This window comes from Neolamprologus multifasciatus, chromosome 7, assembly GCF_963576455.1.
Source record: "Neolamprologus multifasciatus chromosome 7, fNeoMul1.2, whole genome shotgun sequence".
Taxonomy (NCBI): Eukaryota; Metazoa; Chordata; class Actinopteri; order Cichliformes; family Cichlidae; genus Neolamprologus; species Neolamprologus multifasciatus.
In genome coordinates this window covers 4,458,245-4,485,338 of record NC_140445.1, presented here as the reverse complement: position 1 = coordinate 4,485,338, position 27,094 = coordinate 4,458,245, and the positions used below count along the sequence as shown (strand labels likewise).

Here is a 27,094-nt window from a genome sequence, read left to right as displayed (position 1 = left end):
TTAGCTTCACCCAGTTTAGGTTTAGTTTCCTTCCTTCAGTTTTCCTCTGCTTTTGTTTCTGTAGTGTTTCATCAGGCAAAATAAAGGCTTGTTTTCCGTTTGAGACACTCTCTCCTGCATCATTGTCTGCGCTTGGGTCCACACCTCTCATCTCCAAACCGTGACAATAATTGTGCTAAACCTTTCTGTAAATAGCATTACGTGATATTACAATGTTTTTAGCTAATGAAGGGTCAATATTACCAAAAAAGTATCAAGCAAAATACTGAAATTCTTAATGCCATTGGATAGTTGAGATGGAATACTTCCAGAGTGTTCTTTATTTAGCATTTCATTAATGACATTCCATGTGTTTTCAACATTTTTACATGATTCTACGGAGCCCCGCAGGGGACATGGGAGAAAAATAAATTAAAACGGACTTTTGCGAGATCTCGCAAAACAAACTCGGGATCTCGCAAAACCACATATGTATATGGCGGCAGCTACTTAGTTGTAATATTACTCTTTCTGGGTCACAAAATAAACTTTTAAGATATTTTTGAGGCGTGAATGTAGTTGTGTAAACGTCAGATATCTGCTCGGTTTGCAAAAGTGCTCCGACGTTTTCGGAGATCTGACACCCACCATCTCGAAGCTAACGGGAGGTCGAGACCTACTACAGCCGGGAGGAACGCCGCTTTCCCGGCACATCGTGCCTCGACCTCCCGGTCGGCTTCGAGCTGGCAGCCTCCGAAGAATGCAGATCTCGCAAAACATTTGCGAGATCCCGAGTCCGTCTTAATTTGTTTTTTCTCCCATGTCCCCTGCAGGGCTCCGTATGATTCCCATGACTTTTCAGAACAAAAATTTTCTTGGCTAGTTTTAATTTTTTAGTAAACTCATTTTTATACTTTTTATAATAAAAATAAAGGAAGAGATTTTAGAGTAAGGTGAATAGTAAGATCCTTATTATCAACAAATTCAACGTTGTTATGAATAGAAATAGAAACACCTTCCACATTTTGTTTTCTCTACATAGATGTACATTATATTGAAGTAATGAGAAAAACTGTGCAATGTCATCTTAAAGCCAAGTTTCATTCAGTTAAACTTTGTTGTTCACTTTCTGTTCCTAAAATCTGCACCTTCCATTTCTCTTAGAGTGATGCAAAACAATCAAACAAAGATGTTTTTTTCTTCTTGCACACCTGCCCTACCATCAGCTGATTTCAGTTTGTATGCTGAGAGGAATAAAATAGCACCGCTTTATTGCACAAGAAAACAAGAGCATGATAGGAAAGTACAAACTGTGTCCAGGAAAGAAACAAAACTCTACTATATTGCTAACACAACTTCTTTTTCAGATCTGCACAAAGCTATTTGTGTTAGCTGACACCAGCAAAGCTGCCAGAGCCTGACCTTCAACATGTAACCATAGACATTCAGCATTGTAGTCTTGTAGTCATATCTTCCAGCCTAATTTCAAAATGGACCAGTTTTGACAGGAGAATAGCGCTGGCAGGTGGTTACAAATGTCTTTGGGCTTGTTTCCAGCTCTTCTTAGAGCTCTTGTGTTATTGGCTTTATGTTCCAACAGATGCACTAAAAGATATATCTTATCCGTGTCCTCATTAGGACAGTGACCGTGTCAGTGTCTGGGAGTGTCTGAGACAAGAAGAAAGTCTGCACAAGACTGTACATTTATATGTGATACAGTTAAAAGAGCTTAGTGTGCACCAAAACATGGTAATGGCTAACACACTGTATGAATAACAAAACCCAGAATTAACTATAAAATTCAAATAGTTCATTTAGTGTATGACCATCACTTTCTTTTCGTGATGGAATTTCATGAAAAAATACCCCAAAAAATGAATAAAATACATCTATTAGTCAGTGTTCACAGCTTTTGGATTGGTTTGCATCTTCCTCTCATCACACATAGACCATAGGTTTAACAGTGACTCAGAGTTTGAGTCCTTTAGTTGTTATTTGTTACTTTATTAAATGTGAGATATTTATTTTGTATAGCTGAAGATGCTTTTACTGTCATTTCCCATGATTAGGTGCAAATTCTCTGTGTTGCTGTAATCCAAATCAGAAAATAGAGAAAACAAAGTGATGGATAACAATGCAAACACACCCACATCCACTTCATCGCATCCACAGGATAGTGGGAGTGTTTGCAAGTTAGAGGGTGCTGCTGCAGTCCCAGTGCCACAATCAAACACTCTAGAGAGGGTTTTGTTCAGCTCTGCTCTCTGATTCACCATGAAGCTGTACGTGATCATTCCACTGTGTGCTCTGCTCACATTCACCCAACAGGTAAGAAATACTGAAGACTGCATTTCAATGACAAAATATCTATTTTGAATAAAGCAACAAATATAAAATACCACTAAATGTGATGTTCTGCTTATTTCACTTGCCAACTAATCTATCTTTCAGGCGTCTCCACTAGAAACATGTGCATGTGAGCTGAATATCTCAGAGAAGGCATTCCCTCATGAAAAACTCAGGATAGTTGAAACCAATGTATCAGACTGCAACAGCAACATCACCCCACAGAAGGTAACTAGTCTTTTAAAGCTCTCATACTGTTTGTCTCCATTCCTGCTTAATCACTGCTGCCTCTGCAGACTGTGGAGCTGGAGAGTCTGCTGCTGGGGTTGGAGCATCGTCTTTCCCAGCTGAACAAAGACGTACTGATCCTGGAGAAGGAGGATGACGGAGAGCTGTATGGAGTTCTCAGCTTGTATGTTATAGAGAATGAAATGACTGAGATCAAGCAGCTGATTGACAAGCTCAACAGCACCACCCAGCAACACCAGATCCTCACTGCTAACGCCACTAAACAGGTAGATTCACAACCACATGCTGCAAAATGCTGACATCATTCTAAAGATTACTATATCACTGTATCTTTGTCCCAGCTGGGTGTTTTCATGAGAGAAGTGAAAAACACTCATATTATAAGTTTTCACAATTTATTATCAGATGGTTGGAATTTCAAATTTGGCTTACATGGTACTATGGACCTGTGGCTCAAAGAGAAAAGCTGCTGCACCCAAGCAGTAAACACTTTATTGAATCTGGTAAAAACATGCAATAAAAACAATGTGGTAGAGCAGCTGCCTTCTCTTCTAAAACTCCACATCTGACCACCATGAGTGAGGCTTGCATGGGTGGTTGCTCAAGAATTGTGCCTTGATATGGTGGAGGTGAGCTTGCCGGCAAAGGTGGACCAGAGTGGAGCCATCTAGAGCTGCTTTTCTGGCCTCAGTTACCTTGAGAATGAGGAATGTTCTCTGTTTGAGAGTGTTTGGGGAGGTATAAAATAGTTTAGGGCAGTGTCCTTTCTGCAGTATTTTTCTTTTTCTTTTAATAAACCTCACTTTAAAAGACGAGCTCACCTGGTGGTTGCAATTTTATTCAAGATTTTACACAACACAATGTCTGTGAAGGTTCTCAGTCATCCAGGTCATCGTAGTCTTAGAGCTTAGCTTCCCTTTAATCATTGTTTGACACATTGTTGTTATTGTCACCAGAAGATTCCAAGATTCTGCAGGCCCTCCCTCCTTCCACCAGATGGAGCCAGATAGCACTTGAGCTCAGTCCTACCACTAGTTTGCACTAATTTCTTTACCTGTAATGTCCTCTTTGCACAAACGGTGTCACACTCTAATGAATAGACCGTTTCTTACTACTTTGTCTTCACTTTTCCTCTGCGCTGTTCACTTCCAGTTTACTGGAGGTGTGCAATTCTCAGACAAAGACTTAAGGAGGAAAATCAGAAAGAAAGTGCAAGAACAACAATGAACAAAGACATACATTTACCCCAGGTTATTGTTTTTGTGGGTAGTACAATATCTCAAACACCTTTAAACACATGGGCTATCAAAGAATTATTCAAGATTTAAGAAGTTTATTGTCATATACACTGCAAAACACAAATGCTTACGCTGAGCAATGAAATTGTTATTTTGCAAGTTCCCTTCAAACAACGAAATAAAAAATTAACTGAAATAAGTTAGAATCGCTCCTATTCTAACTGTTCGAACAAGGTGTTCGTTATGGCCAAACTGTGATTAGCACAGAAGTCCAATAACAAAGCACCGCTCGGGTTCAGATCAGGGAGGCCGTTCCTCCCAATCACGCCCCTCCAGGTCTCGCTGTTGTTACCCACGTGAGCATTGAAGTCTCCCAGCAGGACAACAGAGTCTCCAGGTGGAGCACCTTCCAGCAACCCCCCAGGGACTCTAAGAAAGCTGGGTACTCCGAACTGCCACTCGGCGCATAAGCGCAGATGACAGTCAGGACCCGTTCCCCGACCCTAAGGCGCAGGGAACAATCCCTCTCGTCCACCGGGAAAAACACCAACGTACTGGCAGCAAGCCGAGGGGATATTAGAATACCCACCCCAGCCCGCCGCCTCTCACCGGGGCAACTCCAGACTGAGACAGAGTCCAGCCCCTCTCCAGGAGACTGGTTCCAGAGCCCAAGCCATGCGTAGAGGTGAGCCCGACTATATCTAGCCGGTACCTCTCAACCTCACGCACTAACTCAGGCTCCTTCCCCACCAGAGAGGTGACATTCCATGTCCCTATTGCAAGTCTTGGCAGCCGGGGGTCAGTCCGCCAGGGCCTCCGCTCCTGGCCGCCACCCGGCACACAATGCACCCGACCCCTATGGCGCCTCCTGCGGGTGGTGGGCCTGCGGGAGGATGGGCCCATGTCTCCTCTTCGGGCTGTGCCCGGCCGGGCCCCATGGACTAAGGCCCGGCCACCAGACGCTCGCCCTCGGGCACCCTCCCCGGGCCTGGCTCCAGGGCAGGGCCCCGGTAACCCTATCCCGGGCAGGGTAAACTGTTCCCTCGGTGTTCTTTTCATAAGGGTCTTCTGAATCGCTCTTTGTCTGGTCCCTCACCCAGGACCAATTTGCCATGGGAGACCCTACCAGGGGGCAAAAGTCCCCAGACAACATAGCCCCTGGGATCCCTGGGACACACAAACCCCTCCACCACGATAAGGTTGCGATTCATGGAGGAGCATGTTCGAACATAAGAGTGTCCATAAGTGCACGTGGCACCAGGACGCTCTAGGCCGTAGGTCGATGATCGATTTTGTAATCATATCACCAGACCTGCGACCATATGTTCTGGACACTCGGGTAAAGAGAGGGGCTGAGCTGTCAACTGATCACCACCTGGTGGTGAGTTGGATCAGGTGGCGGGGGAGGACGCTGGACAGACCTGGTGCACCTAAACGCGTAGTGAGGGTGTGCTGGGAACGACTAGCAGAGGCCCCAGTCCGCGAGATCTTCAACGCACACCTCCGGCAGAGCTTCAACAGCATTCTGAGGGAGGCGGGGGACATTGAGTCCGAATGGACCATATTCAGCGCCTCCATTGCCGAAGCTGCTGCATTGAGCTGCGGCCGCAAGGTGGTTGGTGCTTGCCGTGGTGGTAATCCCCGAACCAAATGGTGGACACCAGGGGTGAAGGGAGCCACCAGGCTGAAGAAGGAGTCCTATCGGGCTTGGTTAGCCTGTGGGACTCCAGAGGCAGCCGACAGGTATCGACAGGCCAAGCGGAATGCGGCTCGGGCAGTGGCTGAAGCAAAAACTCGGGTGTGGGAGGAGTTCGGAGAGGCCATGGAAAAAGACTTTCGGACTGCCTCGAAGAGGTTCTGGCAAACCGTCAGGCGTCTCAGGAGGGGAAAGCGGTGCTCTACCTGCACTGTGTATAGTGCTGGCGGAGCGCTGCTGACGTCGACTGAGAAAATTGTCAGGCGGTGGAAGGAATACTTCGAGGACCTCCTTAATCCCACTGACGCCTCTTCCGAGGAGGAAGCAGAGTCTGGGGATGAGGGGAATGACCCGCCAATTTCCGGGGGCGAGGTCACTGAGGCAGTTAAACAACTCCTTGGTGGCAGAGCCCCTGGTGTTGATGAGGTCCGCCCCGAGTTCCTGAAGGCTCTGGACGTTGTAGGGCTGTCCTGGTTGACACGCCTCTGCAATGTTGCGTGGAGATCAGGGGCAGTACCCGTGGACTGGCAGACCGGGGTGGTGGTCCCCATCTTTAAGAAGGGGGACCGGAGGGTGTGTTCCAACTACAGGGGGATCACACTCCTCAGCCTCCCCGGGAAAGTCTATGCCAGGGTGCTGGAAAGGAGAGTTTGTCCGTAAGTCGAACCTCGGATACAGGAGGAACAATGCGGTTTTCGTCCTGGTCGCGGAACACTGGACCAGCTCTTCATCCTCTCGAGGATACTTGAGGGTGCATGGGAGTTTGCCCAACCAGTCTCCATGTGTTTTGTGGACTTGGAGAAGGCATTCGACCGTGTCCCTCGGTCCTGTGGGAGGTGTTGCGGGAGTATGGGGTGTCTGGCCCATTGCTACGGGCCATTTGATCCCTATACATCCGTTGCAAGAGCTTGGTTCGCATTGCCGGCAATAAGTTGGACTCGTTCCCGGTGGGAGATGGGCTCCGCCAGGGCTGCCCTTTGTCACCGGTTCTGTTCATAATTTTTATGGACAGGATTTCTAGGCGCAGCCAAGTGGCGGAGGGCTTTCGCTTTGGTGGCCTCAGAATCTCATCTCTGATCCTTGCGGATGATGTGGTTCTGTTGGCTTCATCGGGTGAGGGCCTCCAGCTCGCACTGGAGCGGTTCGCAGCCGAGTGTGAAGCAGCGGGAATGAGGATCAGCACCTCCAAATCTGAGGCCATGGTTCTCAGCCGGAAAAGGGTGGAGTGCCCACTCCGGGTCGGGGATGAGTTCCTGCCCCAAGTGGAGGAGTTCAAGTATCTCGGGGTCTTGTTCGCGAGTGATGGGAGAAGGGAGCCGGAGATCGACAGACGGATTGGGGCTGCAGCTGCAGTAATGCAGACGCTGCACCGGTCCGTCGTGGTGAAGAGGGAGCTGAGTGTAAAAGCGAAGCTCTCAATTTACCGGTCGATCTACGTCCCTACCCTCACCTATGGCCACGAGCTGTGGGTAGTGACCGAAAGGACGAGATCGCGGATACAAGCGGCGGAAATGAGCTTCCTCCGCAGGGTGGCTGGCCTCTCCCTTAGAGATAGGGTGAGAAGTTCAGCCATCCGGGAGGGGCTCAGAGTAGAGCCGCTGCTGCTCCACATCGAAAGGAGCCAGCTAAGGTGGTTTGGGCATCTGACAAGGATGCCCCCTGGGTGCATCCTGGGTGAGGTGTTCCAGGCATGTCCCACTGGGAGGAGGCCCCGGGGCAGACCCAGGACACGCTGGAGAGATTATATCTCTCGGCTGGCCTGGGAACGCCTTGGTGTTCCCCCGGACGAGCTGGAGGAGGTGGCTGGGGAGAGGGAGGTCTGGGCCTCTTTGCTTAGGCTGCTGCCCCCGCGACCCGGCCCCGGATAAAGCGGATGAAGATGGATGGATGGATGGATGGAAGTTAGAATAAACCCAAATGACTTTAAGCATGGCAAGGGTACTCCGCAGATGAATTCCGCCATTTTAGAGACACGCTGGAGAGCCTTCCTTTCCTGAATGGTGTTATGTCCATTCCCGGAGTTTGTCAGAATACTCTCCACTGTGCATCTGTAAAAGTTGCTGAGCAGTTTGGAGGGTAATCCAAATTTTATCAGATTCCTTAGCTAAAAGGGTTGTTGTTGAGCCTTCTTGATAATCTGCTGTGTGGGATGGGTCAAGGTGAGATCCTCATTGATGTGGGTACCAAGGGATTTGAATGTCTTCACCCTCTCCACCTGAGTCCCGTTGATGTATAGTGAGGCGTGCTGGTCTCTCCTCATCCTCAGGTCAACAATCATCTCCTTAGTCATCATGATGATCATCTCGCATCAACAAACTTAATGATGGAGGTGTTGAACTGGGAGGGGACACAGTTCTGGGTGAAAAGGGTGTCCAGGAGTGGACTGACCACATAGCCTTGGGGGATCCCTGTGCTTACTATCTTTGTACCATTGAGTATCTTTGTGAGGAAGTCCAGGACCCAGCGACAGAGGGAGGGTGTCAGTCCAAGAGTGGAGAGCTTTCCCAACAGTCTGTTTGGAATGATGGTGTTGAATGCAAAACTCTAGTCTGTAAACAGCATTTGAATGTAGGTGTCCTTATTTTGGAGGTCTGAAAGGGCTGTTTGGATGGTTCCATTAACGGCGTCTTCGGTAGAAAAGTTCTTACCATATGCAAATTGCAGAGGATCTAGTGTGTCCGGGATGGTATCTTTGATATGGGACATGACTATCCTCTCAAAACACTTCATTACAGGTTCAGACAGGTTATGTTGTTTTTCTTGGAGAGGTGGTTGACTTGAAGCATGTGGGCACAGCTGACTGGATGAGGGATAAATTAAAAATGTCTGTAAACACCTCACCGAAGAGCAGACCCTCAAATCATGGCTTAGGATGTTGTCACGACCGGCTGCTTTTCAGGGGTTAGTCCTCCTCAGAACCTTGCATACCTCAGTCGAAGTCACAGTGAGTGAAGAGCTGCCTCTACTAGTAGAATCCCTCTGTGTTGGTTGGTGTTTAGGGTATTGAAACAAGCGTAGAACTCATTCAGCTCATCTGGTAGTGCATTGTGTTGTGTGGGAGAACACCCTGTATCACATCAAGAACTCCACCGATTACACCGACAAGGTCCAGAAATTTACCCTGGATCCAGATGAAACCATGGTGTTCTTTGATGTAGTCTCTCGCTTCACATGCATGCCCACCCAACACGTGCTCACTCCCACAGCATAACATTTTACGCTAGGTGACAAATCATCAACATATTACGTTTTCGGCTACCCACCACGTTCCTAAATGACGACCTCGGAAAAATGACGAAATATGAGAACCATATGGACTCAATCTACACATGTTCGCTCTTTTTCTTCAAATCGCTTAGAAACACGCTATTTAACATCATTAAAGTCTTGGTTAAGCTCGGGAAAAAGGTTATGGTTAGGGCTAGGGATAAGGTTAGGTTTAGGGCTGGAATACAGGGCTGGAACGTCTATTACCGCGGGAGCGTCATTGCACTGGATTTCGGCCATAACCCGCCACGTACCATAACAACGCCGAAGGTCTCCTTTTGCGCTCCTCAGGAACGCCCCGGGACGTGACAAAACGTCGGCATGTTACGCCTTGGGAGTGAGATCGGGCTGGCCCACCACGGAGGCAGTGGAGACTGTAGCCTCAGTAACCGCAATTGTGACTACCTTTCAATTAGGGCCACCAATCCAGGTAGACCATCCCCCTCACACATTCCTCAGAGAAGAAGGCTACACTCTGTTTATGTCTTAGTACCTGAGTGTAGCAGTCTAAATCCCAAATTACTCTGCAATGCATATCTGTTTGCGATGAAGGATACAACATAAATGCATGATACAAATTATGAGGTAATTGTGTAATATAAGATAATGGGTGTACATGAGCCTTAAAGATAAAACATTAATTCTACACCTCACAAATCTATATCTGATACATTTTAAAATTTTGGGATTAAATGCAAGCTAAACAGACATTGTTGTTACATTTAGTAATTGTTTAACTAAATTGTACAATAAAAATTGTAACATAGATATACACAGCAAATCCAGCATGTCCAAATTAACACTGTCAGATTTGATTTCAACACTATTAAAGTGTCTATATGGGTCCACACCAGTGAGTGTTAATTTAACTCTTTTTGGAGAGTTGGTACATTAACTCTGATTTAGTGTTAAATATCAAATCTGCCTGGAGTTGAAAATTTAACACTCATTAACACTAACTAGGTGTCAAGAGTTTATATGTTAACTCTTACAGAGTATTTTATTTTGACTACAAAAGAGTTATCGTCTAATTAATTCTAAAAAGTGTAAATTTTACTGTTCTGATCTTTTAGAAATTCCTTGGGGAAAAAAATATTAAAAAGAGCCAATGTTCTTCTGAAAAAGATTTATTTTTATATGCACCACAACTTCAAAACATTTTCTAAAACATGTAACAATATGGAATAATGTATATGTTCTCATTTTCATTAGAATATTGCTTGTCAAAGGGTCTAACATAGGTGAGCTGGTCAATTGAAATAACAGCATGCTCATTACTTTTTTCTTCAATGCAGTATGCATGAAAGTGTTCATCAAAGTACAAGGTGTTGACAGTAGAGCCTATTATGAATGCATGTTGTTCATGTATTATGATATAGCAAATTTTCTTAAAGACTGGTAGATCACTGGACATTCCAGTGCATAAAAACAAACCAACCTGGTATTCAGTGCCATAATTTCTAACCCAATTTGTAGTTGAAACATTTACACATGAATCTACATTTAATGACTCGCACAACAAATGTCCACCTTCCATGCTATCAACTCTTTTTAATTTTAAAGGACCGAACTGAAATCTTTTAAAACAATAGTTTTCATAGTAAAAGGCCAATTGACGCTGATGTTGCTTTACTAGAGATTTTGTAAGGTTTTTAAAATTTTTGACAGCCCTTTTAAAAAAATTGTGTTTTGCTTCAAAACGCATACACCATATGTGGATAAGAGGGCCAATTTTCTTAATACACCTTGGATAGTGAATCATTAGCTGGTGTTTAGGAATTAATTTTCTACCAGGGAACAAGTTTTTAAACATGTTATGGTGATCACAGATTAGATGTTTTAAGTAACATATCATGCCATCAGTAAGGACTGGGGACAACACAATATCAACAATTTGCAACAACAGGAGAACAAAATTCCAGTGACTATTGTCCCGCTCAACTATGTCTCCAAAAATTAGTGGAGTATTGCGTAGGATACATAATGACTGAATGGCATTTAAACCTAAGTGTTTGCTGTTATCATCTATTTTTAACCCACTTGGTTTATTTTTACGCTCTACAAAACCATAATTAAACGTCTGTATTCTGTCAAGTAATGTGCTAATGGAGATGTAGCCATTTTTGATCATGTAATGAAAAAAAAGTTTGAGCTCATACTGCACAACTCCTTCCAATAAATTGTGCATTATATCAACTGCATAATTGTCAGTGCTGTGAAAATATTCCAATGAATTGAGCACACAAGATCTTTTAACTCCATAAACGGAAGTGAGAGCAGGGTCTTCACTTAATGCATTACAGTGTTCAATATGAAGTTCTCTGGAGCGCAGAACAATGTCCGAACTGTCTTCATTAAACACAGACTGAATTTCTTCCTTGTTTACTAAACAAAACCTACACCAGTTTGTTGCACTAAACGATTCAACAAAACCTAGTAAGCCATTTAAAGCAAGATTGTCTCCTGTAACTTGAACAACAGAACCAAACACTGGCTCTTCAGTAAAGGGAAGCAGGATTCCTTTAGTTTCTAAAATTTTCAAGTCATCAATCAAAGGCTTTAGTATTTCTTCAAAACCATATTTCTTTAAGTCTTCTGTGTAGAAAAGAGCAGCTAGATGTACATTCATCAGCACAGAGTTAACCTTTGGTGGGAGGTTTTTTATAGTGAAATAAATACAGCCCAGTTTGTGGATCCCTTTCTTCGAACCTAATGGGTTAGCAGTTTCAAAATCATCGTAATACAGTAAAATCTGTAGAGCATATTTCTGTTGTGAAAACAGAGGATGGTTTTGGAAATATAATCCATCATTAATGTCTTTGTATAACCCAGCTTGTGTTTGTTTCTCATGCAAGAAGCATTCTCTAATGTCTTTATTCTTGAAAATTGAATGTATTGTACCTAAGATGGGCACATACACTTACATGTATTTGTCTCTGACAGGTGTTTCGCTATAAACCCCTGTAGTTCTATGTCTACTTGTATCCAATCTTACACCAAGTACAAATTCTTTAGGCTCAACTATTTCCCATTTTTCATCGTAATATTTCTGTCTTTTTTTCTCAGTGTTAAATTTTGAAAAGGGGTTATCTAATTGGTTTAAATTGTGCTCAACTCTTTTGTAAATGTCTGATTCCTTACTATCAGGGGAAAATGTTTGGAGTACTACTTCTCTTGCTTGACTCTGAACATCACTGACAACTTCCTCAACAGAAGAAATTATTGTTTGAACAGCACTTTCAGTAAGACCAGAAGCTTGTAAGTTAGCGACAATAGATCCACACATTCCAACAAGCGAGTCCTGTGAAATAACAGTGGGAACCTGTGATACAGATGCAGAAGTAGATGGTTGATCACTAAAAGAGTCTCCTAGAGAATGTGTTTGTTGGGCAACTTCCTGTTCCATCCCTACATTTTTATCATGATAATGACTATGTACATTATGAAGATGTTTTCTAAAGCCATTGTAAGTACAAAAAGACGAAAAACATCCCTGCTCTCCACATTTTAAACGCAGATTTTTGTTTGGATATAAACCATGATGAAATTTTAAATGTTGACAAAGAACTGAACAATTTTTGTGGTGCATTTTACAAACAAAGCATTTGAACATTGTCAAACAGTCTTTTTTTTAAATCCTCCTAAAAGTGTGTGGACCTTGCGGGCATTTAACGTTCTCGCAGCAGACGTGCTCTCAGTTCTTTGACTCGAGGGCTTTCTTTTGTGTTTCCAACATCAATGTTGTAGATTGTGGTTTGAATGAAGGTGTAGAAACTGGAAAGAGCTTCATCATATGAGAGGCTGAAGACAAAGTGTGCTTTGAAAAGCCCATCAAAAGCAGCCACTGAAGTTGGAGCATCACATGGGATAGCTTTCTGGTCTACAATGATGAAGAACCTCTGAATGTTCTTCTTTTGCTCACCAATGCAGAGAAGGAAGGGCTGCCTGGTGTTAGCTTTCTCCAGGAAAGTAGTGAGGCTGACTCCATCCTGGAATTTGAATAGCACATTTCAATCATGAGTAAAATTTTCTTTTCAACTGTTTGGCTTGCATATAAGGTCTATGGGCCCAAGCAAGTAACCCATCTTAACACAAATGGATCCAAGTAGAATAAAACAGAGTAATGCTTTATTTTTGAAGTTCACATTCTTCTGTTTGAAGGGGCAATGAGTGTGTGCTGAACCCAAATCTGTGGATTAACTTCTTTTGGAAAGGAAAGCCATACCAGATTTTATCTCTTCTAATATCTATAGATACAGCATGATTTCATACCAAATACACAAAAGGTAATTAATTTACTGCTTTTATACTTTCTGTTTTTATCTTGTGGCTTACCATGGACCAAAAATCATTAATTACAAACCATTTTTACAAAAAAATAGAGTAGAGTAATAGAGCATACCTTGACGAATCTCACAAGATGATTGGCTGCCTGTGCAGAGCTAATTTTTGCTGTTTTTTTGTGGCCTTTTGATGTTGGGGGCAGGAGATGCAGCAACAACAGAAAAGCTGCCATGTCACTATCCCAGCCTTAAAGACAAAAAGCACATTTGAGACAAAAGGTTAAACATGAACTAGAAAACAGTTGGAAAATAAGCAGTTAAATGATGAGATTTCTGGAAATGCTTACAACCATAAGGATGCATAAATTACTAATTTACTAGTCTATTTCCGCTCAGTTAACTGTTTTAGGACAGACAAATGGAAATGTAAGTATTTTATATACTGAAACACTGTCCAAATTTACCCCAGTCATTTGAAGCCTCCGTATCAAAAGATGCTCGTAACTCCTCAACACAAGGACTTGATGGAAGACTTTGGCTTTCTGCGATGATTTTTTGCTTGAAATACGAAGACCACTTTGTAAGAAATCTTCCAGAGGCCTCATCTCCAAGCATCATTGCAAAATCCTGATCAATCTATTAATAAGACAAAACAGGAACCAAATACTGGTTACTTACGTGTTCTTGGCAAAATGTTATCTTTAGTTTCAGATCATGAAATGTCTAAAAATATACTCACCAACCCCGGTGTATCAAGGAAACGAGGGAAGACATCCAAGATTGATGATGTTGCATCTGGGTCATGTACCAGCTTCTGTCTATATTCAAAAGTAGCTTTCATCTTCTCTTTAACCACAGACCTATCTGTTGAGTGTCTAATAACAGACAGAGCCTCTCTGCACTCCTCATCAAAAAGCTGTCCACTAACAAACAAAGATTCTCTTGGGGTTGTTGGACTGTTCTGGAAGTTTGGCCTGGGACACCCACTAGCACCATCATAGGTATTGCGTTGGACAGTCTTGAGTCTCCAAGCAAGATAGCCAGTATTAGCCTCCGGATCATAGTAATGTTCCTGCTCATGCATGCACATCAATCACACACAAAAACAAACAAAAAACATACACAACAAAAAAATGCAACAAAGGAATGCATATTTGGTACCACTTTAACAACATGTATAAATTACAGAGATGTTGCGTTTCAGAGATAACACTTACATAGCCATTTTTTGAGTAAGGATCTTGGAGATATGGAAAAAGCGTTGCAATTCCCAGTGCATAGTTAGTCCGAACACTTATGGGCGGAATCCTCCTTTCAAAAACAAAACAAAGTGTATTGCTATTCTGCTCACTCGACAATTGTTTTTATGATCATCAAAGAATACTTACCCGTGTGATTCTATCATATCTGCAACCAGTATGTTGACCATTTGTCGGCGAGTTGGATCTGACAGTGTTTTAGTTTTGTCGTATTCATTGAAAATTTCTTCACCCTTTGGGTTTGAGCTCAGGACACTACACACCTTCTGTTTAAAAAAAAAATCATACTGATTAAACTGAAGCAAATTATAAAAAAGTTAGTGTTTGTAAAATGCTGTTAAGCACTGGAGATTGCTTTAGGCTTTGCTTTTGACCTGCTTTGCTTCATCGCGATCAAGCTCTTGTAGGCCCTTCTTCCTGTTCTTTGTACTTTTGAGGATCATAGTTGAATCTGATGACCTGGTAGAAGCTGGGGACGATGGATGGTCTGACAATGAAACTGGCGATGTCAGGAGGGCAAGAGGGATTGGCTGTACCGATGACTCTGATTCATCGTCAACCACACTGATCTCAATGTCTTAAAGGGAAAAAAAGGGACATAAAAGGCATTGGAAAAAAAATGTGCAAAATGCATATGAGAAGTCACAACAACTGCAATAATGTTCAACCACATAAATTATATCTGATAACAGCATGTAACATGCACTCAACATGTAAAACCATTTTACAGTTTTTCAAAAAAGAAAATTGGAATCTGAAAGGTTGTTAAATCTGGCTAATATTCATGTAAACTTTGAAGATCATGAAGAAATGTACTCCTGTAAATTATTATGGATCTACTGTACCTGTTGCTGTCTGCATTCTATATCCAACTTTGAAAGCTCGAACTCCAGACTTTACCAGCTCATCAAAAATGTCTGCGTCAACTTCAGTGTCAGAGGTATCAGTGAGGATGAGTACACCTTCTGTGAAGAATTGAGGCTGCAAGCTGAACTTGTCCATAACTAAAACAAAGAAATCCGAAATGTCACTAAACTATTAAAACCACCAAGTTTTACTGTTGATCACTTATAGGTGATAATTTTATACTCATTTAAATTGCACATGAGTACAAACCATCTTTAAGAAACTGGTGGAAATGAAAGCATCCATCACTTTCTGGAACTTTGACATACTTCTGCACTCCCCCATACTCCACCTTTGCAAGCATATCCCGTGTGGAGATTCAATAAAAAAAATTTGTTGTACAGTAATTAATTGGACAAATAACCTGGTAATCAATTGAAAAAAAAAAAAGAATCATGATCCATAACTTGTGTTAAGCAAAGCATTTTCCCAAAAGACAATTCTAGATACTAAACAATTTGTCCATCTTTCAAGTCAATATTATACCCACAACTACAGCTGCCACGATTAGTCGACTAGTCACGATTACATCGACTATCAAACTTGTAGACAACTAATTTAATAGTCGACTCGTTTGAAGCTTTGTAAGATCACAAAAGACGCAGGAATAAGTTGTAGGATTTAAGAGTGTAATAACGGACTGAAACAGAAGATGGCAGCACTGCATGTACAAGGATGCCAGCTGCAGTTAAACCCCGAAGAAGAAGAAGCTGTGTCCCAGAATTTATAGCGCGGCCCTGCTCAGTTTCCAACAATGGCGGCAGCTACTTAGTTTTAATATTACTCTTATTATTCTTTCTGGGTCACAAAATAAACGTTTAACGTGTTTTCAGGCGAGAATGTAGCTGTGTAAACCTCAAATATCTGCTCAGTTTATCAAGACACCACATATTTTCAAAAGCGTTCCAACGTTTTCGGAGATGTCTGTTACCCACTAGCTTGATAGCTAGCCGGGGGCTAGGCTCACTAGAGCCGTGAGAACACCGGACTCCCGGCTAATCGTTTTCAAACCCACTGCCGTCTTTCGCTACTCAGGTTAAACATGATATATAAGTCACTTAGATAACTTAAAAATGTTATTGTTTGGCTTTTTTCAGTATTTTATTTGTTCCTGAGTAAATCGGCTGAGTTTATTAAACTCCACCGAAACAATCTGCACATTTAATTAAAATTTAATAAACTATCATCTTGTCTTTATTTTTAGTTAGCACATACCTTAAACACTTAAAGCTGTAATCTAATGATAGTTATATAAGAGCAGATGCTGCTGGTGCAATAAGCTGTCCGTTTTATGTCCAATTGATGCATGATCTGATTAGTGGACTAATTGCAAAAATAATCAGTGACTAGTCGACTATCAAAATAATCGTTTGTGGCAGCCCTACCCACAACACATTTGTTAAAATGATGCTCTCTATAACAACTGAAGAACACAGACAATAGTTAATTCCATAATAAATTCAAAGCCTTGATCTTTTTAATTTTTACCTAAAAAGAGTGCACAAAACTCTGAAAAGATCTAAATGTTAACATAGAACCCAGTCAGCACATCTGCTACTGCCGTTTACTATATCGGTTTATATGGGAGATAGATTTCAGGCTTTAAGTGCCACCATAATTTGATGCCAACCTAAATATTGTTTTAAGTGTATATGAGTTAGCAAAAGAATGACTGAACACTCATATGCAAGTCTTTTGCCCGCCAACAATACATTTCAGCTAGCTAAAACAGATTTTTCTGCTATCACCGAGCAACATGCTAATGCTTTTCACACAGCTTTGTCTCGACTCAAAAAAGCCACAGAAGTAAAAGGTAGTAATAATAATTACAAGAATCTCAGAAAAAATGACTTACCAGGCGTGGCAAACAACTCGGAAAAATGGAGAGCTAAATGTTCTGAAATGGCTTCCCTTCAGCTTCATTCGGAACCTGTGATGCTGGGGGCGGAGTTTGTGAATTTACTCTATTAGTGTCATAACCCCTTTAGGAGTTTAGAGTTAAGAGGTCAAGAGTTAATGTTTCCATTTTGACACCTCCAGATTTAATATAGAAACACTCATTTTTAACACTCCATTTTAACTACTAATGTTTTACACCTCAGAGTTACATTAAAAGAATGTGACTCTACTTAGAGTAAAATTAACTCTGCTTTTGCACAAAGTCACTAACACCAATACATTTAACACTTTTGAATTTGCTGTGTAGAAATAGATTATCAACTGATGCCTGTTGCTCTTTTCATGATTTTGTAAACAACCCAAAATTGTCTCAGCTGGAGAACTTGAAAACAGAGATGCAAGAGCTGGAGAAATTCGACACCATGCAGGTGATAAAGGGACAACAAGCCATTGCTGCTCTGAAGGTTGATCTACGCAAGTGCAGCGAAAAACTGAACACTACTGTCGCACCCACCGAGCCTCCACACGGTGAGTCAATCAAGCAGTTTAAAAAAAATTGATTGTTTATTTGTTTTTGTTTTCCTGGTGGGGGCAGGAACTAATTATTGGGGGTTGGAGCAGTTAATAATCTTTTCTTGTAAATTCATATTGCCTAGTACCTGTGATAATCATTTGTGTCCATACCAACTTGACTGATCTTTACGTTAAGCCAATGTAAGCTTAACTAAGCTAATGTAAGATAAAATAAATATGGAGAAGATCACTGAAGAAAACAACGTCTAAAGATGACAAAATTAAGGACTCAGTTGAATAGAAAATACAAAATAGGTGAAGCTCTTAATAAGTCCAAATCTTTATCTGTCGTTCGGTCAGAAAAGCTGAAACAAATGTGAGAAAAAGTGCTCATCTGCATGTGGTTTAAATTGTGGTGAGGATCCATTAATTATCCATAGCCTTTCACTAGAGTAACCAATCATTTCGATCGCCTGTGTCAGCTGAGGAAAGAATCCAATCAGTGCACTGAAATTGCATTCAAATAGCAACAATGAATCACCTTGTGTAGCTGCCCACTTGGAATTACCACTCGTGACGCAGAGAGCTTCGACTGATGCAACTTTATTCTCTCCTCTTTAAACCACCGACAATATGGCACCGTGAAAACTATAAAGATGCACAAACAAATACCATTAAACATTTAAGTAAAAAGTGCAGAAATGTTCACATTTTACTATAGAAAATGATTTTGATTAACTCAGATAGGGACATCGACATAAATCAATAGTTTTTAAACTATTTATGTTACAGCATTTAATAAAATGAATAAACGACAACCTTTCTGTCTCTTAAATACATAAACAATCATTTGCATCATTAAACCAACCTCTTTCTGCTTCCAAGGGTGCTAATCATGCTGAACCAGCTAGCCAACCTCTTCCATGCACATCTCTTAGCCAGTTCTGAAGCAACGTGTTTGTGTCGTTTCGCTGAGAACAGAACAGGAAGTCTGACACAATAAAAGAGGAAGTGCCAAGGTACTCTTCAGAATAAAAGCACAAAGTAAAGTGGCTTTGCCGGCATTTACACCTTGCACTGATAAACATGGCTATCAATACCCTTTAAAATTAGTTAAATACAACCTCAAATGAAAATATGTGAAGTAAAAAGCCAGGTCCCAACCTCAACCGAACTTAGATGCTTGGCTGGTTCCTTCAGAGAGCTTTGCAACATTGCAAAGAAGAAGTCGACAAGATGAAAGAAATTGATAATGTCATACAGAAAATCATTACTTCAAGTTATTTGTTCAAAAGGTAGTTACACAAGCTATCATGAATTGAACCGAATTCGTTTAATAAATAATATAATAATAACAATTATTACTTTAAAGTAGTTGCAGTAAAAGGAAGCTCAATCGCTATATGATGAATAAACCCCAGCATGCATTGATAAAAGAATTTCTAGTTTGCCCTACAAATAAATTTAAAAAATGAAAAGGAAAAATGCATTTCCTCCATAAGAGTAGCCTCACGGAGAACAGCTAATACACACTATACATTTCCCCTCAGGTACCTGCGCACGCAGCCGGCTTCTTAATGTCACTGAGCCAAAGGTCTACACAAAAGGAGAATATCCTGGCTCGTATGCTTACGGAGCCTGGGGTCGTGATCCCAGACCAGAGAAAGGCAAAGAGAGCTGGCATTGGCTGGTGATGTTGACTTTGAGTAACGTATATGCCAACTATGTTCGTCTTTACAGCAGTCTGAGTTCTCTCATCATTGGATTGAGCGTCCCAGGTAAGGAACTGCTCGCTTCTTGTTGTTTATTCCCCTACGAAATGCAAAAAACCCTTACTGTTTATACTGGGATCACACTGAAGTTGGTAAATTAGTAGTTTATTGAATCATTTGAATTTCCAAGAAAGAAAGAAATTAACCTGGATGTTTGCTGTACGTTGGGTTACTGAATGTGTATGAAAAGGACCATTTAAAGTTTGCTAGGTAACTACAATACCTAACTGTACCTAAAATTTAATTATGCAGACCATAATAAAAGTGACTTTACTCTTTAATATTATAAGAGAACACTGACATTTCTATCATAGTTTCCTTACTTAAAGTGGAATAAAGTAAAGTGCACGATTGTCTTAATTACTGGCACATTTTTGTGAAGCAAATTATAGTTTTAAACTATTAACATACGTTTATTCCTCCTTTTTCTTCTTCAGGTAATGTCCAGATCCACTCCTCAAACCCAACTACCAACACCATCCAGGGTCCAAATAATGTTCTGTATGGAGGGGCTTTGTACTACAACTGTTACAACCAAGATTATGTTTGTCGATTTAATCTCACCACTAAAAGCGTCACAACCTTACAACTACCAAAAGGCACCAGGTTTGTTACTCAACTTTGAAAATGTTAGTTTGAAGAATAACTATGACAGAAACTTTCACTGCTATCCTCTGTTAACCAGGTACAACTCAAAAGGTAACTTCTGCCATCTTGAGGAATGCTACCCATACACTGACCTGGACCTGGCAACAGATGAGTCTGGTGTCTGGGTGGTCTACACCACCACTCAGGACTTTGGCAACTTGGTTCTCTCCAAGCTAGAGGAGGGTGAAACACCAGTGCTTGGAAAGACCTGGCGCACTTCAGTCTACAAGCGGGCAGTGACCAACACCTTCATGGCGTGTGGCGTTCTCTATGCGACACGTTACATTAACAGGGAGGTCGAGGAGATCTTTTACTCATTCAACACCGTGACGGGACAGGAGAAGTTCAACATTGGCATCTTCATGAACAAGATGTCTCCCAACATTCAAAGCCTAAACTACAGCCCTGTGGACCAGATGCTGCATGCTTACTGTGACTCCAACATGGTTTCCTACAAGGTGTTGTTTGGGTAAATTGATGTTGTTGTTTCATTTCTGCAAAATTGATTGATTTCTATAAAAGTCTGAATTCAAAACAGTTTTTCCTCAAGATGTTTCATGTTTAATGCATCACATTTCATAAACAATGTATTTCTCCATTAATCTAATTCAACCAGTGTAAATAAATGGTTCATCGTTGCCTTGTACTCTCTTTATTCAATAAAATCAATAATTTCCAGTGTAGTGGTTTTAATGTTCAGGATCAGTCTAACTATGTTATTATATCTTTTTTTATGTAAACATACAAATGTCATATTCTCATAAAAGTCACACGATTGTTGTTTTGACATTTGTGGAGAAATCCTTGCAGTGACATTAGAGTAGCAGTTATCTAAATAAGTAAATTAAATTCAAACAGATTATCATATCGTTAGTTGTTGTACCAGTGTATTACTCTAAGTACTGGCTCTTTCCATGTGTGACATAAAAATCCTCTTTGTTCTGAATGCAGAAAACTAATCTATGATTCATTTTACAGACAATTGTTTTTGAAATGGCCACATGAATAAAAACATTCCTACTTCCTAATGGTATCTACCATTTACATTGTTTATTCTACTGGAGATATTTGTGAAATATTCTTCAGCATTTACACTGACTAACCTTAACAATGTGTAACATTTAAAAATTATCCTTCAAGTATCTGATATTACACATTTTATAGTTCATAGGTGCAATGGCCTACACTCAACTGAAACGCTGTTGTGGCCCTAACAGAGCTGTGGATGAACCAATGCTGTAAAGAAGAGTGGGTCCGAATTTTTCAATAATAATGTAATCAATGAAGTTATTCAAAAAGATTATTGAAAGGTTCACGTGTCTCTACAAGCTACTGAATCATAGTGTACACAGCACTTAATTTTTCACATTGATCTTAATTTTGGTTAAACAACTGACATGTTGCAATATACCATGTTTTCATCTTAGTTTGTATTTAAATAATTTTGGGCCAAATTATTTCATTAATATTTGCTAATACCCAAAACCCTAAATTTGAAATAGGGTTTAACTACTCATTTACATTACATAATTTCTACAACACCAAACCCTTTCCTTTGAATTCAGTTCAGTTTTATTTATATAGCACCAAATCACAACAACAGTTCCCTCAAGGCATTTTATATTGTAAAGTAAAAACCCTATAATAATATAAAAAAACTGATAAACCCCAACAATCATATCGCTCCCATGAGCAGGTGATTTGGCGACAGTGGAAAGAAAAAACTCCTTTTTAACAGGAAGGAACTTCCAGCAGAACCAGGACAGGAGAAGGATGTCCATGTGCAGCAATGGAAGCAGATATGGAAGGTAAAATCCAAAGTGGTCCCAATTGTATAGGGCAATCTATTTTGATTTCCACCAGTGATTCGATTCAATTTTGACACAGTCAATATTCACAGAAATATTATAATTCTGATCATTTATCTACAGGAAAGGGCAGAGCAGGCTGTACCTGCTGGGGAGACTCAGGTCATTTGGAGTGAAGGGCCCACTCCTGAAGACCTTCTATAACTCTGTGGTGGCCTCAGCCATCTTTTACTGTAAGGTCTGCCGAGGCGGCAGCATCTCTGCTGGGGACAGGAAGAGACTGAACAGGCTGATCCGGAGAGCCAGCTCTGCCCTCTGGAACCAGTGGAGGTGGTGAGTGACAGGAGAATGGTGGCTAAGCTGTCGTCCCTGTTGGACAACATTTCCCACCCCATGCAGGAGACTCTGACAGCACTGAGCAGCTCCTTCAGTGGCAGGCTGCGGCACCCAGGCTGGGATGGAGAGATTTCGCAGGACTTTCCTCCCAACTTAATGTCAGACTCTACAACATGGTCTCTGAAGATGTCTCCCTGATGTGCAATATTACCAAGTGCAATTCTTTCCTACTATAACAGAGAATTTTTTTCTATTTTGTACAGTATTTTATTCTAATTCATCTTATCACATTCCATTGTGTTTATCTTAATTTTTACTGCTCTTAAACTTGTACTTTCTGCCGTAACCCAATATTTCCCATTTGTGGGACTAATAAAGGTTTATCTTATCTTATCTTATCAGTAATTCAATTCAATTCAATTTTATTTATATAGCGCCAAATCACAACAAATGTCGCCTCAAGGCGCTTCATAGATACAGAGAAAAGCCCAACAATCATATGACCCCCTATGAGCAAGCACTTTGGCGACAGTGGGAAGGAAAAACTCCCTTTTAACAGGAAGAAACCTCCGGCAGAACCAGGCTCAGGGAGGGGCGGCCATCTGCTGCGACCGGTTGGGGTGAGAGAAGGAAGACAGGATAAAAGACATGCTGTGGAAGAGAGACAGAGATTAATAACAGATACGATTCAATACAGAGAGGTCTGTTGACACATAGTGAGTGAGAAAGGTGACTGGAAAGGAAAAACTCAATGCATCATGGGAATCCCCCGGCAGCCTACATCTATTGCAGCATAACTAAGGGAGGATTCAGGGTCACCTGGTCCAGCCCTAACTATATGCTTTAGCAAAAAGGAAAGTTTTAAGCCTAATCTTAAAAGTAGAGATAGTGTCTGTCTCCCGAATCCAAACTGGAAGCTGGTTCCACAGAAGAGGGGCCTGAAAACTGAAGGCTCTCCCTCCCATTCTACTTTTAAATACTCTAGGAACAACAAGTAGGCCTGCAGAGCGGGAGCGAAGTGCTCTAATAGGGTAATATGGTACTACAAGGTCATTAAGATAAGATGGGGCCTGATTATTTAAGACCTTGTATGTGAGGAGCAGGATTTTGAATTCAATTCTGGATTTAACAGGAAGCCAATGAAGGGAAGCCAAAACAGGAGAAATATGCTCTCTCTTTCTAATCCCTGTCAGTACTCTTGCTGCAGCATTTTGGATTAACTGAAGGCTTTTCAGTGAGTTTTTTGGACATCCTGATAATAATGAATTGCAGTAGTCCAGCCTGGAAGTAATAAATGCATGAACTAGTTTTTCAGCGTCACTCTGAGACAGGATATTTCTAATTTTAGAGATGTTGCGCAAATGGAAGAAAGCAGTCTTACATATTTGTTTAATATGTGCGTTGACGGACATATCCTGGTCAAAAATGACTCCAAGGTTCCTCACAGTGTTACTGGAGGCCAAGGTAATGCCATCCAGAGTAAGAATCTGGTTAGATACCATATTTGTAAGCTTTTCAGCGCCGAGTACAATGACCTCAGTTTTATCTGAATTAAGAAGCAGAAAGTTAGTGGCCATCCAAGTCTTTATGTCTTTAAGACATTCCTGCAGTTTAACTAATTGGTGTGTGTTATCTGGCTTCATGGACAGATAGAGCTGGGTGTCATCTGCATAGCAGTGAAAATGTATGCTATGTCTTCTAATGATGCTGCCTAGGGGAAGCATGTATAATGTAAACAGAATTGGTCCTAGCACTGAACCCTGTGGAACTCCATAATTAACCTCAGTGTGTGAAGAGGACTCTCCATTTACATGCACAAATTGGAGTCTATTAGATAGATATGATACAAACCACTGCAGTGCAATACCTGTAATACCTACAGCATGTTCTAATCGCTCTAATAGGATATTATGGTCAACAGTATCGAATGCTGCACTAAGGTCAAGAAGGACAAGCACAGAGATGAGTCCACTGTCAGAGGCCATAAGAAGATCATTTGTAACCTTCACTAAAGCTGTTTTTGTGCTGTGATGAGCTCTGAAACCTGACTGAAACTCTTCAAATAAACCATTCCTCTGCAGATGATCTGTTAGCTGTTTGACAACTACTCTTTCAAGGATTTTTGGTATGAAAGGAAGGTTGGAGATTGGCCTATAATTAGCTAAGACTGCTGGGTCTAGAGATGGCTTTTTGAGTAAAGGTTTAACTGCAGCCACCTTGAAGGCCTGTGGTACATAGCCGATTATTAGAGATAGGTTGATCATATATAAGATCGAAGAATTAATCAATGGCAGGACTTCTTTGAGCAGTTTTGTAGGAATGGGGTCTAAAAGACACATTGATGGTTTGGAGGAAGTAATTATTGAAGTTAACTCAGAAAGATCGATTGGAAAAAAAGAGTCTAACTTAACATCAATGGTACTAAGAGTAGCTGTAGATAATATTACATCTGTGGGATGATTATTGGTAATTTTTTCTCTAATGATAAAAATTTTATTTGTGAAGAAGTTCATGAAGTCATCACTAGTTAACGTTAAAGGGATGGTTGGCTCAAAAGAGCTCTGACTTTTTGTCAGCCTGGCTACAGTGCTGAAGAGAAACCTGGGGTTGTTCTTATTTTCTTCAATCAGTGATGAGTAGTAAGCTGTTCTAGCTTTGCGGAGGGCTTTCTTATAAAGCAACAAACTATTTCTCCAGGCTAAATGATGATCCTCTAAATTTGTGACACGCCATTTCCTCTCCAGATTACGAGTCATCTGCTTTAGGGTACGTGTTTGAGAATTATACCACGGGGTCAGGTACTTCTGATTAGAGACCTTAGTTTTCACTGGAGCTACAGTATCCAGAGTCGTACGTAGTGAGGAGGTGAAATTATTAACAAGATAATCGACCTCTGTTGGGGTAGCGTTCAGATAGCTGCTCTGCTCTGTGTTGGTACAGGGCATTGACGATGATAACAGTGGCTGGATTATATTCTTAAACTTAGTTACAGCGCTTTCAGAAAGACATCTACTTTGATAAAGTCCACTCTCCACTGCTGCGTAATCAATTATTGTAAATGTAAATGTTATCAAGAAATGATCAGACAGGAGAGGGTTTTCAGGAAACACTGTTAAATGTTCAGTTTCTATGCCATATGTTAAAACAAGATCTAGAGTGTGATTAAAGTGGTGGGTGGGTTCTTTTACATTTTGAGAGAAACCAATTGAGTCTAACAACAGATTAAATGCCATGTTGAGGCTGTCATTTTTAGCATCTACATGGATGTTAAAATCACCCACAATAATTATTTTATCTGAGCTCAGAACTAAATTAGATATAAAGTCTGAGAAATCAGATAGAAACTCTGTGTAAGGCCCAGGTGGACGATAGATGATAACAAGTAAGACTGGTTTCTGAGTTTCACAGCTGGGGTGGACAATGTTAAGCATCAGGCTTTCAAATGAATTAAAAGTCTGTCTTGGTCTTTCATTAATTAATAGACTGGTGTGAAAAATTGCTGCCACACCGCCCCCTCGACCTGTGCTTCGAGATTTCTGGTAGTTAGAATGACTCGGGGGTGTTGATTCATTTAAACTAACATAATCATCCTGCTGCAGCCAGGTTTCTGTAAGGCAGAGTAAATCAATTTGTTGATCAATTATTAAGTCATGTACTAACAGAGACTTGGAGGAGAGAGACCTAATATTTAATAATCCACATTTCACTGTTTTACTCTTTGGTTCACATGTGGATACTGTATTATTCTTTCTTTGTAAATGTTTAAGTTGTTTGTTGCTGGTTTTTAGTTTGTTTTTTGTCTTTTTGGAAGCAGACACAGTCTCTATGGAGATGGGTTTTTGGGGGGGTAGCAGGAGGAGAGAAGCTGCAGAGAGGCGTGTAAGACTGCAACTCTGCTTCCTGGTCCCAACTCTGGATAGTCATATTTTGAGGGGTTTAATAAATTTGTCGATATTTCTAGAAATGAGAGCTGCTCCATCCAAAGTGGGATGGATGCCATCTCTCCTAACAAGACCAGGTTTCCTCCAGAAGGTTTGCCAATTATCTATGAAGCCCACATCGTTTCTGGGACACCACTCAGACAGCCAGCAATTTAAGGAGAACATGCGGCTAAACATGTCACTCCTGGTCTGATTGGGGAGGGGACCAGTACATATCCATTATTTTATATCTATGTATATCTATATATAAAAACAAATCTAACACTTGTGAGACCTCAGAGGTCACATCTTGTAACTGGAAGGTTGCCGGTTCGATCCCCAGCTCTCTCTGTCCTGGTCGTTGTGTCCTTGGACAAGACGCTTCACCCACCACCTACTGGTGTTGGCCAGAGGGGCCGATGGCGCAATATGGCAGCCTCGCTTCTGTCAGTCTGCCCCAGGGCAGCTGTGGCTACAACTGTAGCTGCCTCCACCAGTGTGTGAATGTGAGAGTGAATGAATAGTGGAACTGTAAAGTTCTTTGAGTGTCTAGAAAAGTGCTATATAAATGCAATCCATTATTATTAAAGTACCTAAGAATAAAACACAAACAAATATGAAGGAGATTTTTCTAGCTGGCTTTTTATAGCAGATAAACACCTTAAAAATATTTTGCAGTAAATCAAAAACTGAAGAAAACCATGAATCAGCATATAAACATTACCTTTATAATTTGGCATAATTATTCAAGTTAAGTTTTTGGTATTGAACAGCAGAAATTGGCCCTTCTTTTCGGAAGTCTGTTTTGGAGAAAAAAGTAGCGGGCAGCAGCACTTTACACAACGGCATACTGGTGCGTAATAAGCAAGTGAATAATGCAAAAAACAGAAATTCTAGTACATTCAGAGAGAGAAAGCTGTGCATGAAGTGTGATTTTCTCATGGTGGAAGCAAAACAGCAAAAGGAAGATGGAAT

General features: G+C 41.1%; 2 protein-coding genes and 1 long non-coding RNA gene across 4 annotated transcripts in view; 2 read left to right on the top strand and 1 right to left on the bottom strand.

The window, feature by feature from the left end:
• The window catches only part of LOC146513543 (uncharacterized), a 543,433-nt gene that overhangs the window by 473,845 nt on the left and 42,494 nt on the right, over positions 1–27,094 (top strand). The gene's annotated exons all lie outside the window — the stretch shown is intronic.
• LOC146513549 (olfactomedin-4-like) lies at positions 1,966–21,097 on the top strand. The gene is made up of 7 exons (XM_085168181.1): positions 1,966–2,307; positions 2,431–2,553; positions 2,622–2,840; positions 17,497–17,650; positions 19,186–19,413; positions 19,845–20,013; positions 20,093–21,097. Exons 1-7 carry the CDS (start codon positions 2,254–2,256, stop codon positions 20,526–20,528), a joined length of 1,383 nt encoding a protein of 460 aa, XP_085024307.1. The 5' UTR covers positions 1,966–2,253; the 3' UTR covers positions 20,529–21,097.
• Positions 12,444–16,704, bottom strand: LOC146513550 (uncharacterized). 2 transcript variants are annotated; one of them, XM_085168179.1, is made up of 9 exons: positions 15,434–16,704; positions 15,163–15,321; positions 14,692–14,894; positions 14,447–14,583; positions 14,276–14,369; positions 13,798–14,130; positions 13,523–13,694; positions 13,178–13,305; positions 12,444–12,764 (listed from the first exon to the last, which is right to left on the bottom strand). In XM_085168179.1, the coding sequence occupies exons 1-9, from the start codon at positions 15,525–15,527 to the stop codon at positions 12,444–12,446; spliced, it is 1,641 nt and encodes a 546-aa protein (XP_085024305.1). In that variant the 5' UTR covers positions 15,528–16,704. The 2 variants fall into 2 exon arrangements, with proteins under 2 accessions (XP_085024305.1, XP_085024306.1); XM_085168180.1 differs by having other exon boundaries at positions 14,276–14,366.